General features: G+C 37.7%; 1 protein-coding gene and 1 pseudogene across 2 annotated transcripts; both read left to right on the top strand.

Annotated features, from left to right (window-relative positions):
- Positions 1–8,554: 8,554 nt before the first annotated feature.
- On the top strand, positions 8,555–9,589 carry LOC143607511 (trihelix transcription factor GT-3b-like). The gene is made up of 2 exons (XM_077082937.1): positions 8,555–8,797; positions 9,031–9,589. Exons 1-2 carry the CDS (start codon positions 8,555–8,557, stop codon positions 9,496–9,498), a joined length of 711 nt encoding a protein of 236 aa, XP_076939052.1. The 3' UTR covers positions 9,499–9,589.
- Positions 9,590–15,964: 6,375 nt separating this feature from the next.
- LOC143607510 (pyruvate decarboxylase 1-like) lies at positions 15,965–19,287 on the top strand (annotated as a pseudogene). Its single transcript, XR_013148980.1, has 5 exons — positions 15,965–16,653; positions 17,158–17,321; positions 17,402–18,356; positions 18,457–18,553; positions 19,193–19,287. The product of XR_013148980.1 is annotated as a pyruvate decarboxylase 1-like (transcript).
- The last annotated feature ends 6,868 nt before the right edge of the window (positions 19,288–26,155 follow it).

Raw genomic sequence — 26,155 nt, 5'->3', positions numbered from 1 at the left:
ACATGCGAAACGAACCATCTTTCTTTTTAACGAACAACACCGGAGCACCCCAGGGCGAAGAGCTAGGGCGAATGAATCCTTTAGCGGTCAACTCTTGAAGTTGGCTTGCCAATTCTTGCATCTCAGCGGGCGCAAGACGGTAAGGAGATTTAGCTACGGGGGAAGCACCAGGGACAAGATCAATACGAAACTCGACTTCACGAGCGGGAGGGATACCAGGAAGATCATCAGGAAAAACTTCAGGGAAATCACGCACAACAGGGATATCGCGAAGCTTCTTCTTTTCTTCAGCAGGTTTAACCACATGGGCTAAGAATGCAATACACTTCTTCCGCATGAGTCTTTGGGCTTCGGCGCAAGACATAAGCTTAAGACCACTGGAGGGTTTTTCGCCGTAGATATGAAGATCACCATTTTCTCGAGGAATGCGAATCAACTTCTTGGCGCAAATAACTTCGGCGCGATTCTTCGAGAGCCAGTCCATACCAATAATAACATCAAAGCTTCCAAGAGGCATGGGGATGAGGTCGATCAGGAAATCGTTTTCGTTAAGGTTAAGCGTGCAATCTTTAATCACGGAGTTAATTAAAACAGTTTCGCCATTAGCCAATTCAACTGAAAAATTTTCTTTTAAATCGTTGCGCGGTCGCGCAAGCTTCTGCTCAAACGCGCGAGAAATAAAACTTCGATCGGCGCTAGTATCAAAAAGTACAGAAGCATAAAATCCGTTAAGCAAAAATGTACCATTAACTACGTCATTATTCGCTTGCGCTTGGTGCGCGGTTATGTTAAAAGCTCGTCCGCAGCGTCACTTGGTTCGAAATCTGGTTCACCGGATTCGCTTGCGTAATCTGAACTTGTAGTCTCGGGCACGCGTTCCGGAAATGACTGGGATCACCGCAGTTAAAGCACGATCTGGGTCGTGGGTTTTGGTAGGTTGGTTGTGGGTTCTGCGGGTAGACTGGTGGTATTGGCGCAATTGGATTGGCGGGAGGGACTCTACAGTATTCGGCTGAGTGACCAACGCGGCCACATCGGTTACATTGTCGACACGGGGTCTGCGTTGGGTGGTGAAGTCTACAGGTTGGGCAAAAGGGTTGGGTTCCTGTGTAAGGTTTCTTAGGAGGCGGGGCAGGGAGTGCGGGATTGGTTAAGGCATAGTTGTGGACTATAGGAGGTGTTGGGTAAGTTGACAGTGGGTTAGGAGCGTAAACTGGAGGTTGGTAGGTGGGTTGCTGGACAATGGGCGGGCTGGTAAGCGCATAGGCTTTGCGCCTGCGCTTGAGGTTGTTATGGTTTGAGGGTTCTGGTTTGGTTTTTGCGGGTTCAGGGACAGTTTTGGTGGGTTTGGTCTTCTCAGCTCCTCGCAGGAACAGGGTTCCTGCTCTGACATGGTTGTCGCTGAGCACAGCGGCCAACTCGATGGCGTCAGATAGGGTTGCTGGGTTTCTGGCCCATACAGAATCTTGAATTTCCATGGGGAGACCCCCAAGGAATTTCTCGATGGCTCGGCGGGAAGGGGTAACAAGGTGAGGGACAAGCAGGCTTAGTTCATGGAAACGCGTCGCGTACTCGCGCGCTTCGCCACTGTACTGCTTAAGATTCCAAAATTCTTCTTCCAGGCGCTTAACTTCGTTGGGAGGGCAGAATTCTCGCGTCAGAATTTCTTTGAATTCCTCCCAGGGCATGCTAGAAGCAGCTTCTGCGCCACGCGCATGAGCTACTCCATTCCACCATGTAAGCGCTCTAGATTCCAGGACACTGGAAGCATATAGGGTTCGTCTGTCTGAGGGGCATTGGGTGTGGAGGAAAGTGTTTTCAATCTTCTCGAGCCATTGGAGCATCACGGTGGCTCCTTCAAGACCTGTGAACTTTGGAGGGTTACCCGCATTAAAGGACTTAATGTTATAACTGGAGGTATTGTTTTGGCTCAAAGCTTGGGCTATTGCGGCGGCCATTTCCTGGGAACGTTGCTGCGAACGTCTGCGCGAGGCTTCTCTCCTCTGATGACGGCGAGATAGCGGAGGCATTCTATAAAAGTTTTAATTTTTGTTAATATCTTGGTTTTAACGCAAAGTATAACCTCGAAAAGCTTGGTTTCACGGAGTCAGTTACTGTCAAAAGTTAAAGTAAAATAAATGACCCTAAATGCAGACTTAATAAAGGTAACAAATTCGAATCAAGAATCGACAATTCATGTATCACCATGACTTTCCGAATTCCCAATTTAAAATATACGAGCAAACGAGTATTGGAGATTGACGATTCATGTATCACCATGACTTTTCAATCTTCAATATAAAACATACAAGAAAATGAGTATTGGAGGTTGACAATTCATGTATCACCATGACTTTTCAAGTCTCCAACCTCAGAACATAATCGTAAATGGAAATTGAAAATCAACTATTCATGTATCACCATGACTTTTCGGATTTTCAAATCCAACAAACGAACATGTAAGTAAAATCAATAAAAATCGAAATTCAACAAAAATCGAAATATCGCGAAATAAAACATAAAATCATATACTGCGCAAGCGCGAGCATATTCATAAATAACGAGTAATTAACAATAAGCGCGCAAACATGAGATTTCTCTCATGCGCGAGAAGGGACTCTTAGGTATTCTAGGCCGTTACGTCTAACCACCTATCCTAAAGTCAACGAGCTCTGATACCAATCTGTAACACCCCGACCAAAGGCGGATTATACATCGGGGCGCCACATATTGTTTCATTACTCGTGACACTATTTGGGTGTCAATATTTAATAAATACATTCATTCGCGCACGCGCAAAGTAAACACAAGATAACATAAAGCAACATAATTCATTATATTATAAGGCAAAATATTCGAACAACAATAACTTGTCTTGATACATTTTAATCTAGGTCCAAAAGTAAAAACGTCCTACGTGTCCACAAGCTCCAAATGTAGCTACAGCAAACCTGAACATGTGTTAAAATAAAACGTCAAACACTTGCGTGTTGGTGAGAAATCAAGTTTAATACAATACATAGATAACAATAAATCTGCGCGCAACACGTGTATGTCTGGTGTTTAACAAGGGTGCAATCAGATTGTGATCAAGCCTAAATAGATCATAGCTCATAGTTCATAGTTCAATCCGTACTCCCAAATGAGCACAAAAACAAGAAAACATCTGTGCAAGTGTAAACAAAGAAAACCGTAAACGATAGGTCTCCCGTGTTCATCTAATGGATCCATGAAAACTTCGGAATAGGCCGAACAAAGCGGTTAATGATACACACATACAAATAAACAGCCAAGTAAACGTCCTCAACACATGGGATACTGTGCGACTAAAGTTCATAAACAAGTTTAAGACTCTAAGTTTGTATGAACACATGAACATCCCAAAACATTAAAAATAAAAAGGGATTAGGTACGAGATTACTCACTTGATAAACGGTGCGGTGTAAGATAAAGCAAGAACCAACTTTAAACAAGCACAAGTTAACCTATAATTAAAGATTATTGTTTTAATGATTTGATTTAAGTCTTGATTATAAGTTAGCATAATTAGTAAGTAAATTATTATATATAATATATATTACCGGAAAAGCAGGGCAGAACAGGGAGGAAGACGGAGGCAGAGAGGGAGCGGCAGAGAGATCAAGGAGGAGGTTAAAATAAGTGTTTGTGTGTGAAGTGTTAGGAAAATAACATTATTATTTATAGGGAAACCCTAGGGAACACAATCCCTAGAAAAGGGGAAAAGATCTCCAAGGCAAACAGAACAAGACAAACCAAAAGATAACAAAAGATATGACGGCTGCAGGAAAAGAGAAAAAGCAAAAAGGGAAGACTGACAGGGAACAGTAAACAGGCATGGGAGGTGTCAGAAAAGGTACTGGTCAAGCATGGAAAAAGCAGATCTCCAAAGATAATGTCAGTCACTTTTTCTGTCAACCAATGGGGTTGGCGCGCATGCTACGCCGAAAGTAACTTTTCAGACATAAGACAGGTCAGGTCAACAGCACAGAAGAATAGACAACACAAAAGCAAACGGCTAGATTAAACAGAAGGAAACTCAAAGGGTTTAGCGCGAGAAGGCTCGAGCGCACGCGCGAGGGCGAAGGCAGACAGAGAACAGTCCACAGCGCGCCGTGGGAAGAACTAAAATCCTTAGCGCGTCGCGGGAAGAACTACCATTCTTAGCGCGCTGCGAGAAGAACCACAATTCTTAGCGCGTCGCGGGAAGAACTTCCGTTCTTAGCGCGCTGCGAGAAGAACTACAATTCTTAGCGCGTCGCGGGAAGAACTACCGTTCTTAGCGCGCTGCGAGAAGAACTACAATTCTTAGCGCGCTGCGAGAACAGTTTGCCTCACGTATCGCAGGAACAACAGGTCTTCGCGCAGGCTTCCTTGCAAGGAGTCTGGCGCGTGGAGCTGCGCAGACAACCTTAGGCGGGAAGAAACAAAGGACAAGCAAAGAGTTAAGAGAAAAAGGGGTTCAAGGCGTAAGGGCGGAACGACGACAAGAGAGAGAAAGAGGCGGGACGGCAACAAGAGGGAAAAGAAGGCGGAACGGCGACAAGAGAGAGAAAAAGGAAGGCGGGAAGGAAAAGAGAGGAAGAGGCGGGAAGGAAAATATACTATTATTATTAAAAGTAAAGTATAAGTATAAATAAATATTAAATCATAAAAGAAAGAGATCGGATCGGAGAAACGGGTACCTGGGTCGGGTCGGATCGGGTCAGATGTCACAGAGTTCGTGTCGGGTTTTGGGTCGTGTCAGGAATTGACACCCCTAACCAATTCTAATAAAAGAAAATAACCGATGACACATGTCACTTGTAGATTCATTATTAGCTTGAATTTCTCGCTCAAAGTATTCTTCTATTTTTATTAAAAACATATTTATGTAAGTGTAATAAAAAAAACATATCAATCTATCATTTAATCAAATAACTAATTATCTAAATTATATGGATTAAAAATATACATGTATTTATGTCAGTATAATCAAAATATTTACATCTTTAATGAAGTCAAATATGCATTTTTATTAAATTAATTTATATACAATTACACACTTTTGAGTGTAGGAGATGAATGTGGTAAAATTCAATGAACCATATTTATCAGTTTAAGATGATAAAGACAAAAAGAAATTATGAATAAATAACAATTTTAATCTCACATATTCATTCAACCTCCACAAATCCATGGAGTTTTATTCATCTCTTTCGAAACTGTAATACAAAAGTGTTTTTTATTCATTCAAATTTTATATCTAGTTTTTTATGTCATTTATAATAAAAACATCTTATCATCTTTTGTTAGAGTTCGCTATTCAATTAAAAAAATATAACTACAACTTATAAAATCAATTTGTGCATATTTTTTGTGATTGTGAATAAATTGCGTGAGTATACACCACGTATTCATTTGAATATTCCAGTAGAAAATATAATTTGAACTTATAAAAGCACTTAATTTGATAAAATATAGGGGCTTTTTTAATTTAATTATTTAATTTCTATGGATTAATTGTATTTATTTAAACATCATATGCATTACACGGGGTTCTAAAACTAGTTTATATCTCGTGTATTAGGTGGATTTTTTTTTCATTTATCTTTTCTATTATTTTGAATATATATTTTTTTATATTTTAATTTTATTTTAAAGAATTTGTATTATTGATTCATAATTTATATATACTTGCATGGTTATAATGCTTTGGACTGACATAGGCTAGAATTATAGTTAGGCTAGCTTGAGCCCCATGTACTACACGGTAACCATTGCATTGTGCCGGTGTACCTTGATTGAAGTTATTTCTTTGTTTAGCTAGGCAATGAGTGCAATTGTTTAGTTTAGTAGTGGATTTACATATAAGGAATGGTTCATGCGAAGAGTCAAGTTACAGCGAGAAGTGCGATAAATTAATCTGGACCATCCATTTAGTTTTAATCTTAAATACTTAAAAATATATGAAAAATGGTATTAAAGTAACATAGAATTTATTCTCTCTGATTAATACAATTAATCAAACCATAATAACTTTAAGATTAAAGAAAATCAATAAATTCATTCAAAGAAAAAAAAAAGAAAAATTAATACAATTAATCAAATCATGATAACTTTAAGATTAAAGAAAATCAATAACTTCATTCAAAGAAAAACAATAAATGCATATTTATAATTTCTTTATTATCTTTTTTTGTTGTCATTCTATACAACTATAATTTTCTTCTTATATGCCTTTAAATTCTTTCTACACGTATTCAGTTTCTTCCCACGCTTCTTCAAAATTTACATATACATCTTTAATTTTTTCATACACTTTTTTATTATTTTTCCCACACATATTCAATTTCTTTCCACACTTCTTCAAAATTTATGTACACATATTTAATTTTCTTGTTCACATCTTAATTTATTTAGTACGCATATTCAATTTCTTTCTATAGATCTTCAAAATTTATGTAGAAACGTTATACGGACGTTTACGAGCCTAGGAACTATTCGCAAATCGATACGTTAAGCTTGTGTTCATACATTAATGGATGATAAGTTACAGAGAGAATCCGACATGGTAACGTTACAATGGATAAATATGGCACAGATCTCTATGCACATTCACTAGGGAAGGCCTATTTATAGGCAGTCCTTCTCATTCGTTAACATCACTAACGAATGAGGCTTCCCATAGCGAATGACCTCCCATTCGCTAAACATCCTTAGCGAATGGGCATTACTTTAACGAATGAGCCTCAATTCGTTACACAGTACTAACGAATGAGCTCTTACGTTAACGAATATGTCTAGTCTTTAACGAATGAGGCCCATTCGCTAAACATCCTTAGCGAATGTGCCTTTATACATTAATATAAAGACTAAACAACCCCTATCCTATTCGAACAGCTGCGGACACCAAATCCGTGCACTAACAATTTAACTACATATCTTTAATTTTCTCGTATGCATCTTGATTTTTTTTCCAGTATATATTCAATTTCTTCCTACAATTCTTCAAAATTTACCTTCACATCTTTAATTTTCCCATTTATATCTTAATTTTTCCCCTACACATATTGAGTTATTCCTACACATCTTCAATTTCGTTCTACACATTTTCAAATTCTTCCCACATACAAACTTTTTTTTATTTATTTGTTAAAGAGCAACTGATGATGAAGATGTCATATATTAGCCCAAAAATACCTTAAATTTGGACTTGCAACATAGGAATAATAATCGTATATTATGTTAAAAAGTCTTAAAAATGTTGAATAATAATCATAAATTTGGACTTGTAACATAGAAATTTTGATTAAAGAAGATTAATGTGATCATAAAAATATTAATCAAAACATAAAACTAATATATTTGGCCATGAATTGGATTGAATGCATGGCTTGAATAAATAACAAAACATTATCAAAGTTTGTAATATGAAACTTATGACAGATTAAGAGAAATAAAGGTATAAAATGCTTAAAAAATATAAAGATATAAAGTTATGAAATGAAACTTGTAATTAATTGGATTCTAATAATGAATTTTAACATCATAAATAAAATAAACAAATCCAACTTTTATTAATAAAAATAGATCCAGATTTTATTGAAATTTCAAAATGGGGCAGGTTTTGGGTTTGAAAATGACAAATGTCACATTGTAAATAATCCCAATAAGCATATTTAACGTTCAACACCCTGAAATACAAAAAAACATGCTTGGAGTATCATAGTTCTAACTAAAACCTTAATAAAAGCAAGCGATTAACACAACATAATACACGATTTAGATTCGACCATCAACCATTGATTGGTCTAATGAGTTATTCGGTTTTTAAACATTGATACATGCGTGTATACATATGCACGTACTTAAAGGGATTTCAGCAGTTTTTTTCTATCTTTTTTGACATATTATGGTTTTTTTTCTCTTTCAGTTACTATAGGGAATGCCCGTACTATATCGGTACCAAGCCAACTTTGTTCTCGCTGTAGCGCACGAGTTCATTTCCACCAATTGTTGTTGTCGCTGTCGTCGTTGCTGTTATTATTATTATTATGTAATCAATGGGCAGGGTTCCTGTCTTTGACTTTGGCAAAAGAAACAAAAAAACCAAAGGCAAAGCGCTTAAAAAGTTAATTGACTTTCAACAGCTGGTCAAACAGTTTTCTAACTAAGATCTCATAAATATTTGGATATGCTAGATAACTACTCATCTTAGTTATATTTGAATTTAATTTAATGCGTACTGTTATTAAAATTTGTGATTACATTTTACTTTACACAAAATATATATAGCAATTACTAACCAACAAATAGTTAGTTCATTTACCACACGCTTTGATTTGTCATTTAAGCACCAATATATCTAGCAAATGCAAATCTTCCCTTTTCTTTTATTATTCTTGGTCAAACTTTGACTTTTTCAGATTCACACTCTTTCAGTCACGTAAATTACATACTATAAGTTGTTCAAATTCTCCTTTGTTTTATCTTTCTTTCAAACCACCACAAAACTCTAATTTGTTTCTAGTGCTAGATACAAAAATTTGATCATATGGATCCTAGAAACCTCTATGATATGAGTGAAGGTGGCGATGTTGGCAGGTTTCCACAATGGAGTATACATGAAACAAGGGATTTAGTGATGATAAGGGCTGACCTTGATTCCGCATTCTTTGAGACGAAACGAAACAAGCTTCTTTGGGAAGTTATCTCTACAAAGATGAAGGAGAGGGGCCATAATCGCGGTGTTGAGCAATGCAAAACCAAGTGGAAGAATCTTGTTACTCGTTACAAGGTTCACTTCTCTTGATTCTAAGCGCGCGCGCACACACACACACATATATATATGCATGGTAACAAGATTTAAAAAGGAAAACAAAATAATAATAAATCCTTGTCTACATTGTTTGAACTATTAAAAATAACACGAATCTAGAATCACTAAAAACAAGTTCGAATTTTGTTTATATGCCACCCAAAAAGATGTTAATTATCTTGTTTATGAAACTTAACATGGAACATGACCAGGGAATGGAACAAGATGGTGCCGGACAGCACTTCCCGTTCTACAATGAGTTGCAAGAGATTTTCACGAATCGAATGCAAAGACTATTGTCAATGGAACCAAGAAGAGAATTTTCTTTCGACGACCACGAGGATGACAATGACAATGACAAAATGGAGAAGGCAGGTGGCAGTAATAAGAAGAGAAATAGGGGTGAGAGTAGTCATAAGTTAAGGGAGACAGTAGAGAAGTTTATGAAACAACAAATGCAAACCGAAATGGAACTAATGAAGATGTATGAGGCGAGGGAGGAGGAGAGGAGGATGAATGAGATGGAGTGGAGGAAAAGAATGGAAGAACTGGAGAAGGAAAAGTTAAGGCTTGATGAGCAATGGAGAGAAAGAGAAGACCAAAGAAGGGTGAGAGAGGAAGCAAGAGCTGAGAAACGGGACACTCTTGTTACCGCACTTTTAAACAAGCTTAGATCTTAGCTCATAGCAATAATCGATTTGCATGTCCTCAACAGCAAAACAATTCTTGGTCATAGTCATAGTCAATCTTTGTCATGGGATTTATATACATTAAAACATTCCTAGTAAACAATATACATGCATATAAATCTATATATACACACATGATGGATCTAGCTAGGTGAAACACAAATTCTACGAGAACAAAAATATAACATTTTTAGGGTTAAATTTAATTAGTTTCACTAAGTTTTTAAAAATCGAATAACTTTATATACTTAATACTTTTTTTAAATGTATACCATAAAATAAAGAATTTATCATTTTTAATTGAAGTATAAAACTGAGAGTGCTTTTATTTTTTTTAAGGTGATATGCAATGATATAACCTGCTGCTATGTCATTTTAAAGAATAATGATAGCGATAGGTAATTATATTACTTGTCATATAACCTGGTACGTGATATGTGATTATACAACATTATTATATGACGTGATACTAATTACTAAACATATGGTACGTTATATATAACATGATACGTAATATATGCAATGTTACAAAAATCCTGACTAGGCGTCGATTAATCCCCACCCTCATTGATTAATTTTGGGCTAGTTGGCCAACTAATTGGTCAACGGTCAAATCCGGACAAAATCATGATTAATCAGACTTAGTCGGCGTTTTATGGCGATGTTCCAGTTAAAATCGGCGGTTTCCGACGAGATTCCGGCCAAATTCAGCTGTTCCTATGAGATTCCGACCAAAATGTATATGTATATATATAAAACTGAAAATTACGTATAAAAATGTGTGTATATATAAAATGAAAATTATACATTAAAATCTGATTCGATTAATCCTGATTAATCCGGACTAATTACTAGTCCGCATCTCAACGCCCGACTAGCGACTTTTACCACAATAAATGACGTGAACTATTTCAATGCCTTTATAAACCCCCATTTCAACATCTTCAAGTATCTTATCCCAATACATCGATCAATCAAGCATGTAAACCCATCTAAATGTGACATCTCAATGAGATATCAATCGGGTAAATTTAATTTCTTGGGTTGTAAAATGTTGGAAAATAAGGGAACAATACTGTACACTCACCAAAAGTCTTCACTTCCATCACAAAGATTTCAATGCCTCCGCATCTCTATTCACACGTATCTGGTTTTCGTCGGCAAGCAACTCCAAATTAAAAGTCAAAAACCATACACTCCTTTTCTTACTTTCATGCTATTTTTTTTTGGATTTTTACATATTCCTTCTTTCTAAATCTTTGACATTACCTTTGAGATTACATATTTTCTCAAAATACAAGTTTTTAATGCAAAATGTATAATACTCTTTAAGCATGGTTTGGAAAAATATGTAATTTCAAAGTTTAGGAAGGAAAAATATGTAAACGCCCCTTTTTTTTCCATTTAACTACCTTACAAATATATACAACGTCGAACTCATTTTATGATCCTTTTGTTATAATGTTAATCCTGTTACTTAAAACGGTTTCCTAAATTTTGTTGTAAGCAATCATAGTGAGGTACTAGTCGTGACCAAAACTTTATCCAAATGACTTTGTAGCTCATCATAAAATTAATTATAAAAATCGTTCTGTGTGCTTAACATGAAAACTCAATAGGTTAAGGTTATATATATATGCCCTATACACCACATGGTCGTGCGGTAAACTGTAGCACATAGTTATCTTCTATATAAGATTAATATATAGTTGTATGTCTTGCATCTAACTTAATAATATTTTAATGGTTATTAGCAATGTTGAATATAATGAAAAATCTTTTAGAATTGTGAGAAGGAATATTGATCAACTTTATTTAATTTTGTTTATAGCATTGACACAAATGTTAACAATTTATATACGTTTTATATAAAAAGAAAAGTTAGTAGAACATAACGCAAATTAACCTTCTAAACTCTAAAGATAAACTTATAGCTGGCTGGTACATAACTCAATAACAATTTCATACACAAGAAGTTGCAGAATTTGTCGGCCAATCTCATAGCTTATTTCTTGTACTATATTATTATTATTATTATTATTATTATTCACCCAAACAGCCCCTTGAAGTTCCACCATTGTTAACCTACAAACCTCATTCAAAACTTTGATGCAATAATCCTCAGTTTCTCTTCCGTCTAACATCATTGACTTTTTCTTCTCTTTTTTGATATTACGATCATCATCACGTTTTCCCATATTCTTCGGCAATGAGCGGTTGCATCTACTTTTAACTCTTGATTTGCACTTGTGCTTCTTTGCATCCGGAAATCCATCATCAACTACTACTTTCCTCCTTCTCATCTTCAATGGCACCGAACACACTTCCTCCTTTTCCTTCTTCACCTTCACACCATGACGTTGTTTCTTGATAGTGTTATTCTTCGTCTTCTTTATATTCTTCATATTATTATTGGACTTTACTTGTGTTGGAGTCAAACCCATGTCAGATTTGGCAAGATCATGCTCCCGGAAAGAGACAGCACGGCGGTGAATGTGGAAATTTGGTAAGAAGTGATCAAGAGAGCCAAACGACCTGCTCTTTTGCATGATTGGTGTGTTGGGTATGGAGTCAAGTCCCATAAGTCTTGCCACTATGCCAACTGGGGTAGTATTGGTCGTGTTGGTGTGAGTGTTAGGGGTGCCTGGGGATGGTGTTGAGTCTTTCTTTGGGCTGTCGATATCGGAGGATGGATGAGTGGGAAGGCCGCCGCTGCAAAGGAAACGGTGGAGGACGGAGGAGAAGCATCCGTGGTTTTTAGATGCATGATGATGTTCATGTTCCTGTGAAGTATTGCTCATCATGTGTGTATGTATTAGCAGTGAAGAATAGAATAAAATAGAGAGACTGGTACTGACCAGTGTTGATACATATATATATATATATATATATAGAAGATTATTATTATTGTTTGTTTGACTCATTCATAGGTATTTTCTTTAAGAACGTGTGAAAGTCTTGATTGGGGTGGGTGTGGGTGATGCTATAGAACGTACTACGTAGGAGGAAGTAGGTATTTCCTACTTGTTTTTATTATTTTTTTTATTTTAATATAAAGACATGTAAGTTATTATAATTGAAATTGTTTTGATACCGACTTCATGAATTTCAACAAACCGTGTCATTTTATGTTTGTATTTGAATAACAAAACTTTTCATATTATAATAATTGAGTATTAACTGACCTATATAGCCTTTCTTTTCAAGTTCTTCAGTAATGTAAATTACTAAAATTACATATATTCTTTTCTTAATTGTTAAAAATATTATTATATTTTGTAAAACCTAGGTTTTTAGTGTAGTGAATAATGGTTTTAAGTTTTTCAACAATGGTATGAGAGAACATATTGTAATTTAAGAAATACAACATTGACCTTTCCTTTGAATCCATTTTTTAAATTCATTCAAATTAACAACTTAAATACACATCAGCAAAAGGTTCAAATATAACTGAAATTAAAAATAACAAATATTGTACCCAAGCAAACTTTATTCTAGAAATTTAATTTTTCCATAATTATGCAAAAATTTACATCAATGTTATGATCATTCTTGCAAAAGTGTGAATTTTCTTTTATAAAGTTTATTCGGACTACTAACTCATCCGATAATTTTCATTTCATCATCAAGATTATAGTCATCATAATAAGTAAGAAAAATTTAATAGCCTAACTTGAAATGCTCTTTGTTACAAATGAGACTTGCACCTAAGACCTTTCTCTTTTTAAATAAGATATTTGAATGTCTTACTTCAACCATTTGGACTATAAGAATCATAACGTATAGTAAAGCTGCATATTAAATTTAATAAGTAATATAAGAAATTTGATTGCCTATTGTAGCATCCCAACTTTTGGATTTATATAAACATGACTTTGAGAATTTAGGGTAAAAGCATTATTGCCAAAAGAAAAAAAAAAGTAGAAGCATTAAAGTTGATCAATTAAAACAATGTTGAAGTAAATAATATTTATATATTTTGCAAAATCGCCTGCATTAATTTTTATAAAGTTGTTATTAGTTTATAAAAGCAATGGGAAAATAGTAATAAAAACACTAGTGTGTTAAATGTGAAAAGCTAAACTTAACTAGTTTATACAGCAAATGTTGAACTTAAGTGGCTAGATTGCAATTGTGTATAATCACCCCCTTAGGTGTAAAACATAAGGTCATGTTTACACGTATTGTCATAAACTGATAAAAGTGTGTGTGCCTGATCGGCTTGAAGCAAGGGAGGGGGAGAGCAAAGTTTGATTTGTTGGTGAAATTGAAGACGGAATCCAAGCATTGAACCTTTGATCATCATGTTACTAACAAGAACTTGAGGTGAGAATTCTCTTGAAGCCTTAAAACCTTTGAAAATCCATGGTCGTTGATAGGTTTTGAATTGATTGGTTTGAATAGAGTAGATTATACCTTAGTTAAATCGTGTTGGCGAAGCCTAAAATCCTTTTTAAATGGATATGTATGTGAGTATGATTGGTCTTTTATGCTTCATGGATAAGCTTTTAATTTGAATTATAATGGCTTAAAAATATAAAACAAGTCGAGCTCAAGCTTTAATGAGTTCAGGCTTTACTTGGTTCGTTGACACCCAATTAATAATCATTAGACTAACTTTTTCACGATGGCTAAATATAGAATCAACATATAACGATATGAAGATAAATATACCCATTATTTTATGATATTTTCTTTGTAATAAAATTAAAAATAGAATATTTTTCAACTGAAAATAAACAACACACCATTCCAAATTGTTCACGGGACTAGAAGGGGAATACAAATTTGTTTCTTTGCCTATGTGACATTTCTTTTACAATAAATCAGTATCTTAAGAATTCTATAACTTAACTAAATGGGTTTGAATTAAATACAAATTAAATTAACATGTTAACTATAGGAACCAAGTACTGTAATTATATAACATAGTTTAATTATAATCTAGTGTAATTACAACATATTGTAATTATATTATGATGTAATTACATAATTACATTACTTGATTCTCATAGTTAGGACGTTAATTTAATTTGTACGTTAACTTCCCCTAACTAAGATAAATACCCTCTTTTTAAGGCCCGGAAATACACTATGCAACTCTATTGTTTGGACGCCCTTTCAAATATGGTGTAGTTGTAGGAAGTATGGATTTTTTAATAGACCCAGGTTTGATCCTCACAGGTAACATTTAAAGGAGGACATAGATGGCTTAATGAAGGAAGATAGGAATCTTTGTGATCTCCGGTTCGATCCTGAGGACGTTCGGATTTTACCATCAGTGGGTTTTCGAGTGGGAGCATTTTTTACATGAAATTGAAGATAACTTTAAGACGCTTAAGAACTTCGTACGATTAGGTTGGATCAGCTTGCCATATCCTTTTGGTATTGAATCATTTTATGCAAAATACTTGACAATTATGTGTTTGTTGATTTTTATAAAGAAAAAACTTTATTATTTAGTCACTTATTGATAATTGATGACGCTACGTGTCAATTTCAAGACCCCACCCATTCTAGATCTCTCTCGGTCTCATTCACGAGGATTCCTTCTCCTTTTCATTTAGTCAGGTGAAAAGCAAAATGCATCTTGAGTAATCAATAAACATTATTTATTATTATTATTACTAACTTAAAAATATTTATTTCTTTATTTATTATTATTATTACTACTAGCACTACGACTACCACCACCACTATAATAGACTAAAAGCATTCATTGTGCCTCCTCATCAACGCAGTGCTCGTGATTAGCAATGCTCAAATTTACCAATGCTTGGATTTTACCATCGTCCATGACCTATAACGTTTGAGTACGAATAAACTCGTTTTAAATATATCTCTTTATTTGTTAATTTATTATTGGGTTTTAACATTTTGGTTTTACTAAAATAATCGATACTAACTGAATTTACGTCGACTCGTTGTTGTAATGTTTGGTTTTTTACCCGTCAAAGTGTTATAATATAAAAATTAACCAATTCGACTATATAATGGATGGTATTTTCACCGTATTGAACTCACTAAGAACATTTTCGGCATGTCCCCATCCATATATTTACAATTGCACTAAAAATTAAATTTATCTTTCCTGTTCAATTAAATAATACTTTTATATACATTTATTATTCTAGTTTTCTCTATTATTTAATCACAACCAATTCAACAAATATTAAAAAAATAAATAGAGGTAAAAAATTTTCTTCAAAATTTACAAAAAATCACTATTTTTTCTATCTCCTCTACTCATAACCACTATTAATCCTATCCTATGATTAGCAAAAGTTACTCATAAACTGATGTGAATACTCTAATTAATCAAACCATAAGTTATACTCACCTATATTTTTCATGAGTGTTAAAGACAAAATGTGGATCAAAAAGTCTATTATTAAAGTTTATATGAAATAATAAAATAGTATAAACCAGCAAAGGAAAGGGAAGGAAAGCAAAGCATATTTGTTGACGGTTTTCTTTCCGCATATTGTATTGAGTACTAATTAATTAATTAATAATCATATCGTAACACTCACTATATATACACACACACCACCACATTCCAGACGGACGTTTCAAATTAAATATTCTCATTCTCACCATTTTCACAAGACACGTGTCAATCAAATGGACACCAGAATCGGTTCACTGGAGGCTGTTCCCGTCCCAAACGGCGACGTCGCATGTCCTCCACCGCACGGCGGCGTCTCCCCACTCCAACCCTCCACCACCCTTATCAACTCCTCCGATGCCACACTCGGCCGCCACCTGGCTCGCCGCCTGGTCCAGATCGGAGTCTCGGACGTCTTCTCTGTGCCCGGGGACTTCAACCTGACCTTACTTGACCACCTGATCGCTGAGCCTGGGCTCAACCTGGTGGGCTGCTGCAACGAGCTCAACGCTGGATACGCTGCCGACGGATACGCTAGGTCTCGCGGCGTCGGTGCCTGCGTTGTCACGTTTACTGTTGGCGGACTGAGTGTTCTGAACCCTATTGCTGGAGCTTACAGTGAGAACCTACCGCTTGTTTGTATAGTTGGTGGGCCTAATTCTAATGACTATGGGACTAACAGAATCCTTCATCATACCATTGGGTTGCCCGATTTTAGCCAAGAGCTTCGTTGCTTTCAGACCGTCACTTGCTACCAGGTATATATATATATATATATATATGTACTGCAAATATATTATACATATCCAAGCTTAGCTCGTTTGTTATTGAGGCCGAGCTCGAGCTTTGTACGGAAAACTTGTTTAGGCTAGTCAAGCCTTAATTTCACATATACATAGCTGAGCTTAAGCTTTACCTTATTTAAGGTATTACACGTGCTCGAGCCAAACTTAGGCATTTTCAAAATTTTCCTTAAAAAGTATTAAAAAAAACATCTATAAATTAATTAATAAATAATAGAGCCGAGCCTAAGCGTGAAAAACAACTCACAAGCCGAGCTGCTTGTGAGCTAAAGCCTTAGAAAAGGTGCTCGAAACAAGCCAAGCTCGGGCTCTTGTAAGTTGAAACGAGTTAAAATGAGTTGAGCTTGGACTTGGCTTGGTTCTTTCTCACCCCTACATCTGAGATATAATATAATTATAACAGGGGTGATATATGAATAATTGAAAGTTTTTTAAGTTGATTCTGTAATTAAAATGTAGGCTGTGGTTAACAACTTGGAAGATGCACATGAATTGATCGATACTGCGATCTCCACTGCTTTGAAAGAAAGCAAGCCTGTTTATATCAGCATCAGCTGCAATTTACCAGCAATTCCACATCCTACATTTAGTCGAGAACCAGTACCATTTTCTCTCGCGCGCAAGTGAGTTAGCTGTACAAATATAGTCTTCCACTTTATACACCTGATTCAGGACTTACTGATTTGATTTTAAAACTTTGCAGGTTGAGTAACCATATGGGTTTAGAAGCAGCAATAGAGGCTGCAGCAGAGTTTTTAAACAAGGCAGTGAAGCCAGTGATGGTTGGGGGTCCCAAACTGCGTGTGGCAAACGCATGCGATGCGTTTGTTGAAACGGCCGACTCAAGTGGCTATGCGGTTGCTGTGATGCCATCAGGAAAGGGGCTAGTTCCAGAACACTATCCTCATTTCATTGGCACATACTGGGGCGCTGTAAGCACGGCCTTTTGTGCAGAAATTGTTGAATCTGCTGATGCGTACTTATTTGCCGGACCTATATTCAACTACAGCTCTGTGGGTTACTCTCTTCTTCTCAAAAAGGAGAAGGCAATCATCGTGCAGCCTGACTGAGTAGTGATCGGTAACGGGCCAGCGTTTGGGTGTGTGCTGATGAAGGATTTCTTGTCGGGCTTGGCAAAAAGACTTAAGAAGAACACGACTGCGTATGAGAATTACCATAGAATCTATGTCCCTGAAGGGCATCCCGTGAAGAGCGACCCTAAGGAAGCGTTGAGGGTTAATGTTCTATTTGAGCACATACAGAACATGTTGTCGGGTGATACAGCTGTGATCGCCGAAACTGGAGACTCCTGGTTCAACTGCCAGAAGCTTAAACTTCCAAAAGGATGCGGGTACGAGTTCCAGATGCAGTACGGGTCGATCGGGTGGTCGGTTGGTGCTACACTCGGTTACGCGCAGGCTGCAACGGGCAAACGAGTGATTGCTTGTATCGCTGATGGCAGCTTCCAGGTAACGGCCCAAGACGTGTCGACAATGATACGGTGTCGGCAGAACACCATAATATTTCTTATCAACAATGGCGGTTACACGATTGAAGTAGAGATCCATGACGGGCCGTACAATGTGATCAAGAACTGGAACTACACTGCTTTTGTTGATGCCATCCACAATGGAGAGGGCAAGTGCTGGACCAGCAAGGTATAATAACAAATGTAACTGATAAGATAATAGTAATAATATTAACAAATGTATAGAAAGCAGCAAATAATATGATATAAAATTATGAATGAATGTGTAGGTGTTTTGTGAAGAAGAACTTGTGGAAGCAATAGAGACAGCAACAGGGGAGAAGAAGGATTGCTTGTGTTTCATAGAAGCAGGGGCGGACCCACATAGTGTGGATCGGGGTCCCGGGACACCAATGTTTTTTAAAAATTTATTAGAAGCGGTATATTAAATTTTTTGAGGACCCCATAAGATTTAATACTTGGAACCCATACTATTAATGTTGATGTGGTCTGGTGGAAAGTCCCTTGTTTTATCTTTGAAAGGTCATGGGTTCAAGTCTTACAAGGCTCAGTTTTTGGTTTTTTGTGTTAATTTTTAGTGTTAATCAATCATTTGATTGCTAATGTTGCAATGATAACTTTGGAAACATTCAAACACCTCTAAAATACATATCATTGTTTTCAACTTTATACGTGGTTTTCTTTAGAAACATTCAAACACTTTAAAATATCAGTTTTATTTTTCACTAGTTTAAGTTAATGGTTTTTAACACATGCTTATGAAAGGGTGGATCTAGGTTCTATCTCAAAAATGTTTAAGAAAGGGAAAACAAAGTGTTTATGTGTCAACCCGACCCATTTTGACCCGTTCAGGTAGTGATGATTGAAAAGAAAGTTTTATTATGATATTGTTTTTTATTATGTTCTTCGCCTCGACCCGACCTGAACAACGACCGACCCAAAAAATTTGAACACCGAAAATATGGGACCCCATTGGCAAAAAATCCTGGGTCCGCCACTGCATAGAAGTGATTGTTCACAAGGATGATACGAGCAAAGAGTTGCTAGAGTGGGGTTCAAGAGTCTCGGCTGCCAATAGTCGTGCTCCGAACCCTCAATAAAAACTTTTAGTCGTATAATTAATTGAGCAATTATTAAAGTCTGTCATGTGTCAACAATTATGAACTCCTTTTGTCATGTATTTCAATATTTGGTGTGGGATGTTGGAGGCTAGTTTAATGATATAAAGTATTCATCGTGGTCTTCTTTTTATTCATGAAATCAATCATTTTCGTTCATGAGTTAGCACTTAGCTTTACAACTATATACCTATAAAGAAACATGAAAAGAGTTTATTAATAATTCCTTATTTTCTGCAACTTGTTTGTGATTATACATTTTTATAAGCCAAGTTTATGAGCAAATGATTTGTACGTTTTATGCTTACTATTTTTTAGTATAAAATCTCGTATTAAAACTTGTTAAACATGTACCACCAGTGTTTCAAAATGTGTATTGCATAAGAACTAATCAAATTTTAGTCAAAATAGTAAGAATGTATGATATTTAAAGCATGGGCTAAGTTAAAGGATATTGTGGTACAAAAATTAGAAGGGCGAGAACAATTTGCGGCCTCAAAAATATAATACAGTGTTGAGTAAAATATAACGCAATACAGAAACATAACGTTCAGTAATATAATGTAATAGTAATAAACAAAACGCAGTTTATGTTTGAACGAGAACTACAGGCGAAACATTTTAGTTTTTTACTTTTTTTTTCATTTTTGATGTATATATTGAGTTATGATTTTTTTAATGTTTTTTAAGAAGTTTTTTTTAAACCACAAAATTCTTATTTCTATCTTCGTCTAAAGAATAACTCAACCTTTAAAGCATAACTAATTTTTGTACAATAGCAAAGTTTGCGTATTTGGAAGCTCCCGAAGTGTCATATATTTCAATATCGAGCATCAAAATTCAATAATTATTATTTTATTCGATTTTGATTGTTGAAGAGACGTGGATCGACTCACTGGTAGACGATCTACTTTCCTCGGGTGTGATTATGCTATTTCACCGATGGTTCTCTTGGATCTGGGTTCTTCCACCTACAAAATGAACAGCACCGTCAACTTACCCCTCAGAAAGGGACAGAGGGGTCCTCTTTGGGGTAACCCTCCGGTGTGAGAATAAGTGTTTGTAGGAGAAGATAATAATGTGAGAGTAAGGAAAATGGAGTGTATTGCTTAATAGCTGAATACTCTGTAATTGGATGTGATTGTATGTAATTATCTGTGTTACTGGCTGTAACTGAATGATTGAGTGTGTGATTGAATGTCTCTCCTTGTGGAGTTGATGCTGTATTTATAGTGCTAGGGTTTCCACTGATTGGGCTAAAACCCAATTAGGGTTTTGTTGGCCTCCTCCAATTGATTTGCGCCACGTGTCCTTAGGGACACCTGATGCTTTTTCATTGGTTATAATCACGTGGTAGCACATGAGTTATGCTGAGTTGTCCACCCTTCATCTGGCAGCTGTCAACATCAGCATATTCTTATTCCTTAAAAAGATACCTTCTGGAAGGTTGTCTGACGTGCACAATCAAGGTTGCCCTAATCCTGATTTGGATAAGGACGAGGTTGATTATGTGCATGTGTGATATGCGCCTATCCTGAGGATGCGCGAGGTCTTCTCTTTATTCTCACGCGCAGATGTGATATGCACAAGCATGTGATATGCGCCACGCGCGGATGCGCCACGCGCAGATGTGATATGCGTGAGCATGTGATGTGCGTGAGCATATGTGATGCCTAAGCATGTGATGCCTGAGCATGTGTGATATGCATGAGCATATGTGATATGCGTGAGCATATGTGATATGCGCCATGCGCATAGGTTTTGGCTTTGTGCCCTCATAATATCTTGATTTCAAGTCTCTTGTCTGTATCTTGTGGGTTGACCCGCCTCGCTCGGTGTTGAGGCGGGTACATACCTCTTCAAGCCCCCCCAGTCTAATGTGTGTCTTGTCTCGCGCGAGCGAGGTAAGATAGATATTAGACTTAATAGTTTGCTCTTTTAATAGGGTTTTGTCTTTTTCTTCTTATTACTCGTCGTTGCGCGAAGATCTATTCTTTTGGTTGAAAACGAGTCGTCCCTGTACGTGATGGAAACGTGTCAGACTTTTCGTGTGCTCGAGGTGCTACAGTTGCCTTTCATGTCCCCTCTCATAGTGTCAGGAACACGTGTCGCGCTCGCGTTGGTCCGTACCTGCGAGTGGTGGCGCGTGAACTCTGGTGGCAGCTGTATCGTTTCTTTTTGTGTCCCCTCACACAGTGTCAGGGACACGTGTCGCGCTCGCGTTAGCTTACACCTGCGAGTGGTGGCGCGTGGAGTCCGATCAGTATCAAATTTTCTCTCTCCTGGGCCTATAAAAGCCAGCCCTTAGAGTTTTATTCTTCATCTTCTTTGCTGTTTTATTCAAAGTTTTCCTTTGTTTCATTCTATTCCGATTACTTTTCTGCTTCGAGATCTCTGTTCTTCAGAAGCATCCTCCGTTCGTTTTTACACTTGTATGTCTGATAGTTCAGACAACACAATCTCCCCCATCCATTGCCGTAGAAAATCGTTAGTAATGTCTACATTGAAGAAGACCGGCAAGGGGAAGAAGGCTGCTGAGGCCTCATCGGAGGAGGTAGGGAGGACCAAGGCCGTGAAGAAGTGGAATGAAATCCCCTGCAAACTGAGGCAGGCTGATCTTGATAGCCTTATCGCCTCTCAGGGTTTTCTCCCTGTGTTTGGCTGCATGTTGCCTGGGGCCGGGCAAACGGCGGCGGACCCGCCTACCGGCTGTAACACCCCGACCAAAGGCGGATTATACATCGGGGCGCCACATATTGTTTCATTACTCGTGACACTATTGGGTGTCAATATTTAATAAATACATTCATTCGCGCACGCGCAAAGTAAACACAAGATAACATAAAGCAACATAATTCAATATATTATAAGGCAAAATATTCGAACAACAATAACTTGTCTTGATACATTTTAATCTAGGTCCAAAATAAAGAAAACTTCCTACGTGTCCACAAGCTCCAAAACAGCTACTGCAAACCTGAACATGTGTTAAAATAAACGTCAAACACTTGCGTGTTGGTGAGAAATCAAGTTTAATACAATACATAGATAACAATAAATCTGCGCGCAACATGTGTATGTCTGGTTTTCAACAGGGGTGTAATCCGATCGGGACCAACTCTAAGATTCATAGACTGCCAGTGCTCACAATTGAGCTCACAAACAAGAAAGACTGTGCAAGTGTAAACAAAAGAGAAAATCATAAACGATAGTTCTCCCGTGTTCATCTAATGGTACCATGAGAACTGCGGAATAGACCGACAAGACGGTTAATGATCCACACATACAAATAAACAGCCAAGTCTACGTCCTCAACACATGGGATACTGCGCGACTAAAGTTCATAAACAGTTTAAGACTCCAAGTTTGTATGAACACATGAACATCCCAAAACATTAAAAATAAAAAGGGATTAGGTACGAGATTACTCACTTGATAAACGATGCGGTGTAAGATAAAGCAAGAACCAACTTTAAACAAGTACAAGTTAACCTATAAATAAGATTATTGTTTTAACGATTTGATTTAAGTCTTGATTATAAGTTAGCATAATTAATAAGTAAATTATTATATATAATATATATATTACCGGAAAAGCAGGGCAGAACAGGGAGGAAGACGGAGGCAGAGAGGAGACGGCAGAGGATCAACGGCAGAGAGCAAGGAATAACAGGAGAGATTAAGTGTTTGTGTGTGTAGTGTTAGGAAAAATAACGTTATTATTTATAGAGAAACCCTAGGGAACACAATCCCTAGAAAAGGGGAAAAGATCTCAAAAAGCAAAAGATTCCAAAAGCAAAAGATATGGCAGCAGGGAAAAAGAGAAAAAGGCTGACAGGGAACAGTAAAAAGCATGGGCGGATCAGATAAAGGTACTGGTCAAGCATGGAAAAGCAGATCTCCAAAGATAATGTCAGTCACTTTTTCTGCCAACCAATGGGGTTGGTGCGCATGCTGCGCCGAAAGTAACTTTTCAGACATAAAGCAGATTAGGTCAACGGCTCAAAAGATAAGACATCACAAAAGCAAACGGCTAGATTAAACAGAAGAAAAGACTCAAGACATAGCGCGAGAAAGCTAAGGCGCGCCGCGGGAAGAATCACATTTCTTAGCGCGCCGCGGGAGGAACTACAATTCCTAGCGCGCCGCGGGAAGAACTATAATTCTTCGCGCGTCGAGGGATGAACTACGATTCTTAGCGTGCTGCGAGAAGAACTACAAATCCTTAGCGCGTCGCGGGAAGAACTACCGTTCTTAGCGCGCTGCGAGAAGAATTACAATTCTTAGCGCGCTGCGAGAAGAGTTCGTCTCGCGTATCGCTGGAACAGGTGGTCTTCACGCAGGCTTCCTTGAAAGGAGTCTGGCGCGTGGAGCTGCGCAGACAACCTTAGGCGGGAAGAAACAAAGGACAAGCAAAGAGTTAGAAGAAAAAGAGGGAAACAAGGCTTAAGGGCGGGACGGCGACAAGAGGGAACAGAAGGCGGAAAGAGAGAAGAAGAGGGACGGGACGGCGGAAAGAAAGAAAGAGAGAGGCGGAAAGGAAAATATATTATTATTAAAAATAAATATTAAATCATAAAAGAAAGAGATCGGGTCAGAGAAACGGGTACATGGGTCGGGTCGGATCGGGGCAGATGTTACACCGGCTATATATCCCTTTACTGCCATTTTTTCACCCACTGCAACCTTCGTCTCCCGATGACAAGGTTTTTGGGTGCGGTGCTTAGGTTCTATGGGATTCATATATCCCAAGTCCATCCGTTTGGACTCGTGCGCATGACTCACTTTGAGTTCATGTGCAAATCTCAGCGCGAGGAGCCCACCCCTCGTCGCTTTCAATTTTTTTATAAGCCCAAGATCCAAGATTCTTGGTTCTCATTTATTCCTCGCAGTCAGAAGGTCAAGTGCTCCACTGTTTCATTCAAGAGCCTTCATGACTGGTCTGAGAGGTTTTTTTATATCAAGGCTGGCGTGATCCCCATCCGCATGACCATGCGCGCGATCTCTTCTGCGCCTGCGGATGTGGGTGTCTTCAAGAACCCAACTGGCGCCTGGGTTAAAAAGTTGACCGCCGAACCATCCCCCCGCCAAGAAAATATGTGAGGAGGCGCTGGTGGGGGTCGGTATGAGCAGGAGGTGGGCTGACAGCGCGACTGAGCCCGTTATCCAAGTTGACGGCTTGTGTAAGTTAATCTCATTGCATTACTTCTGCGCGAATACTTATCTTTTTGCTGATATCATTTGACTTGTTTTGTGCAGTCAGCAAGGAGTATGTCCACGCCGCCTATGATGAGCATATGGAGGGTAGCTCCGTCGCGCTGGGCGCTGGGGAGGTTGGCTTCCCCGATCGCTTCGATGACTTGTTCATCCCTGTTGATCTGGGATTTCTGTTTGACAGCGATGCGCCTGGTAAGCCTTTGTACTTATGCCTTTGCCTTTATAATACCAAATTTGGCTAACACTTCTGTTGCATGTATTGTAGATGCGCTCGAAAACTACGAGCTGGAGCTCGCGGAAGAGGATTATGCTATTTCACCGATGGCTAACACTTAACACTTCTGTCCCACGGATGGCGCCAATGAAGAGACGTGGATCGACTCACTGGTAGACGATCTACTTTCCTCGGGTGTGATTATGCTATTTCACCGATGGTTCTCTTGGATCTGGGTTCTTCCACCTACAAAATGAACAGCATCGTCAACTTACCCCTCAGAAAGGGACAGAGGGGTCCTCTTTGGGGTAACCCTCCGGTGTGAGAATAAGTGTTTGTAGGAGAAGATAATAATGTGAGAGTAAGGAAAATGGAGTGTATTGCTTAATAGCTGAATACTCTGTAATTGGATGTGATTGTATGTAATTATCTGTGTTACTGGCTGTAACTGAATGATTGAGTGTGTGATTGAATGTCTCTCCTTGTGGAGTTGATGCTGTATTTATAGTGCTAGGGTTTCCACTGATTGGGCTAAAACCCAATTAGGGTTTTGTTGGCCTCCTCCAATTGATTTGCGCCACGTGTCCTTAGGGACACCTGGTGCTTTTTCATTGGTTATAATCACGTGGTAGCACATGAGTTATGCTGAGTTGTCCACCCTTCATCTGGCAGCTGTCAACATCAGCATATTCTTATTCCTTAAAAAGATACCTTCTGGAAGGTTGTCTGACGTTCACAATCAAGGTTGCCCTAATCCTGATTTGGATAAGGACGAGGTTGATTATGTGCATGTGTGATATGCGCCTATCCTGAGGATGCGCGATGTCTTCTCTTTATTCTCACGCGCAGATGTTTCATGCGCAGATGTGATATGCACAAGCATGTGATATGCGCCACGCGCGGATGTGCCACGCGCAGATGTGATGTGCGTGAGCATGTGATGTGCGTGAGCATATGTGATGCGTGAGCATATGTGATGCATGAGCATATGTGATGCCTGAGCATGTGATATGCGTGAGCATATGTGATATGCGCCATGCGCATAGGTTTTGGCTTTGTGCCCTCATAATATCTTGATTTCAAGTCTCTTGTCTGTATCTTGTGGGTTGACCCGCCTCGCTCGGTGTTGAGGCGGGTACATACCTCTTCAATTGTAATTTCACAATAGTTTAACTCAAATAATGTCAACATAAAATATAACAAAAACATGTCAACATAATATAATATAATTAGGAGTTTACAATTATTCTTAGAATAAAACATTAAAACAGTTTATTAAAATCAGATCTTTTTTGGTCACCTAGGTTTATCTCTAGCTTTTAACATGGGCATGTATATATGTTAGATCTTTATTCTTTGATGTTCTCTTAGTAGCCACTAGCAACATCAACATGTCTATGTTTATTGGTGTTACTTGAT

This window comes from Bidens hawaiensis, unplaced genomic scaffold, assembly GCF_021521415.1.
Source record: "Bidens hawaiensis isolate Kalapana, Puna unplaced genomic scaffold, B.hawaiensis_p1.1 tig00083103_1, whole genome shotgun sequence".
Taxonomy (NCBI): Eukaryota; Viridiplantae; Streptophyta; class Magnoliopsida; order Asterales; family Asteraceae; genus Bidens; species Bidens hawaiensis.
The sequence above is the reverse complement of the archived record's forward strand: the minus strand, read 5'-3'. Positions and strand labels throughout refer to the sequence as shown.

Bases quoted from the DNA above. Each gene is read 5' to 3' on its own strand.
- LOC143607511 (XM_077082937.1), top strand. From the start codon at position 8,555: ATGGATCCTAGAAACCTCTATGATATGAGTGAAGGTGGCGATGTTGGC. The intron at 8,798-9,030 runs GTTCACTTCTCT...GAACATGACCAG, and splicing joins ATCTTGTTACTCGTTACAAG to GGAATGGAACAAGATGGTGC.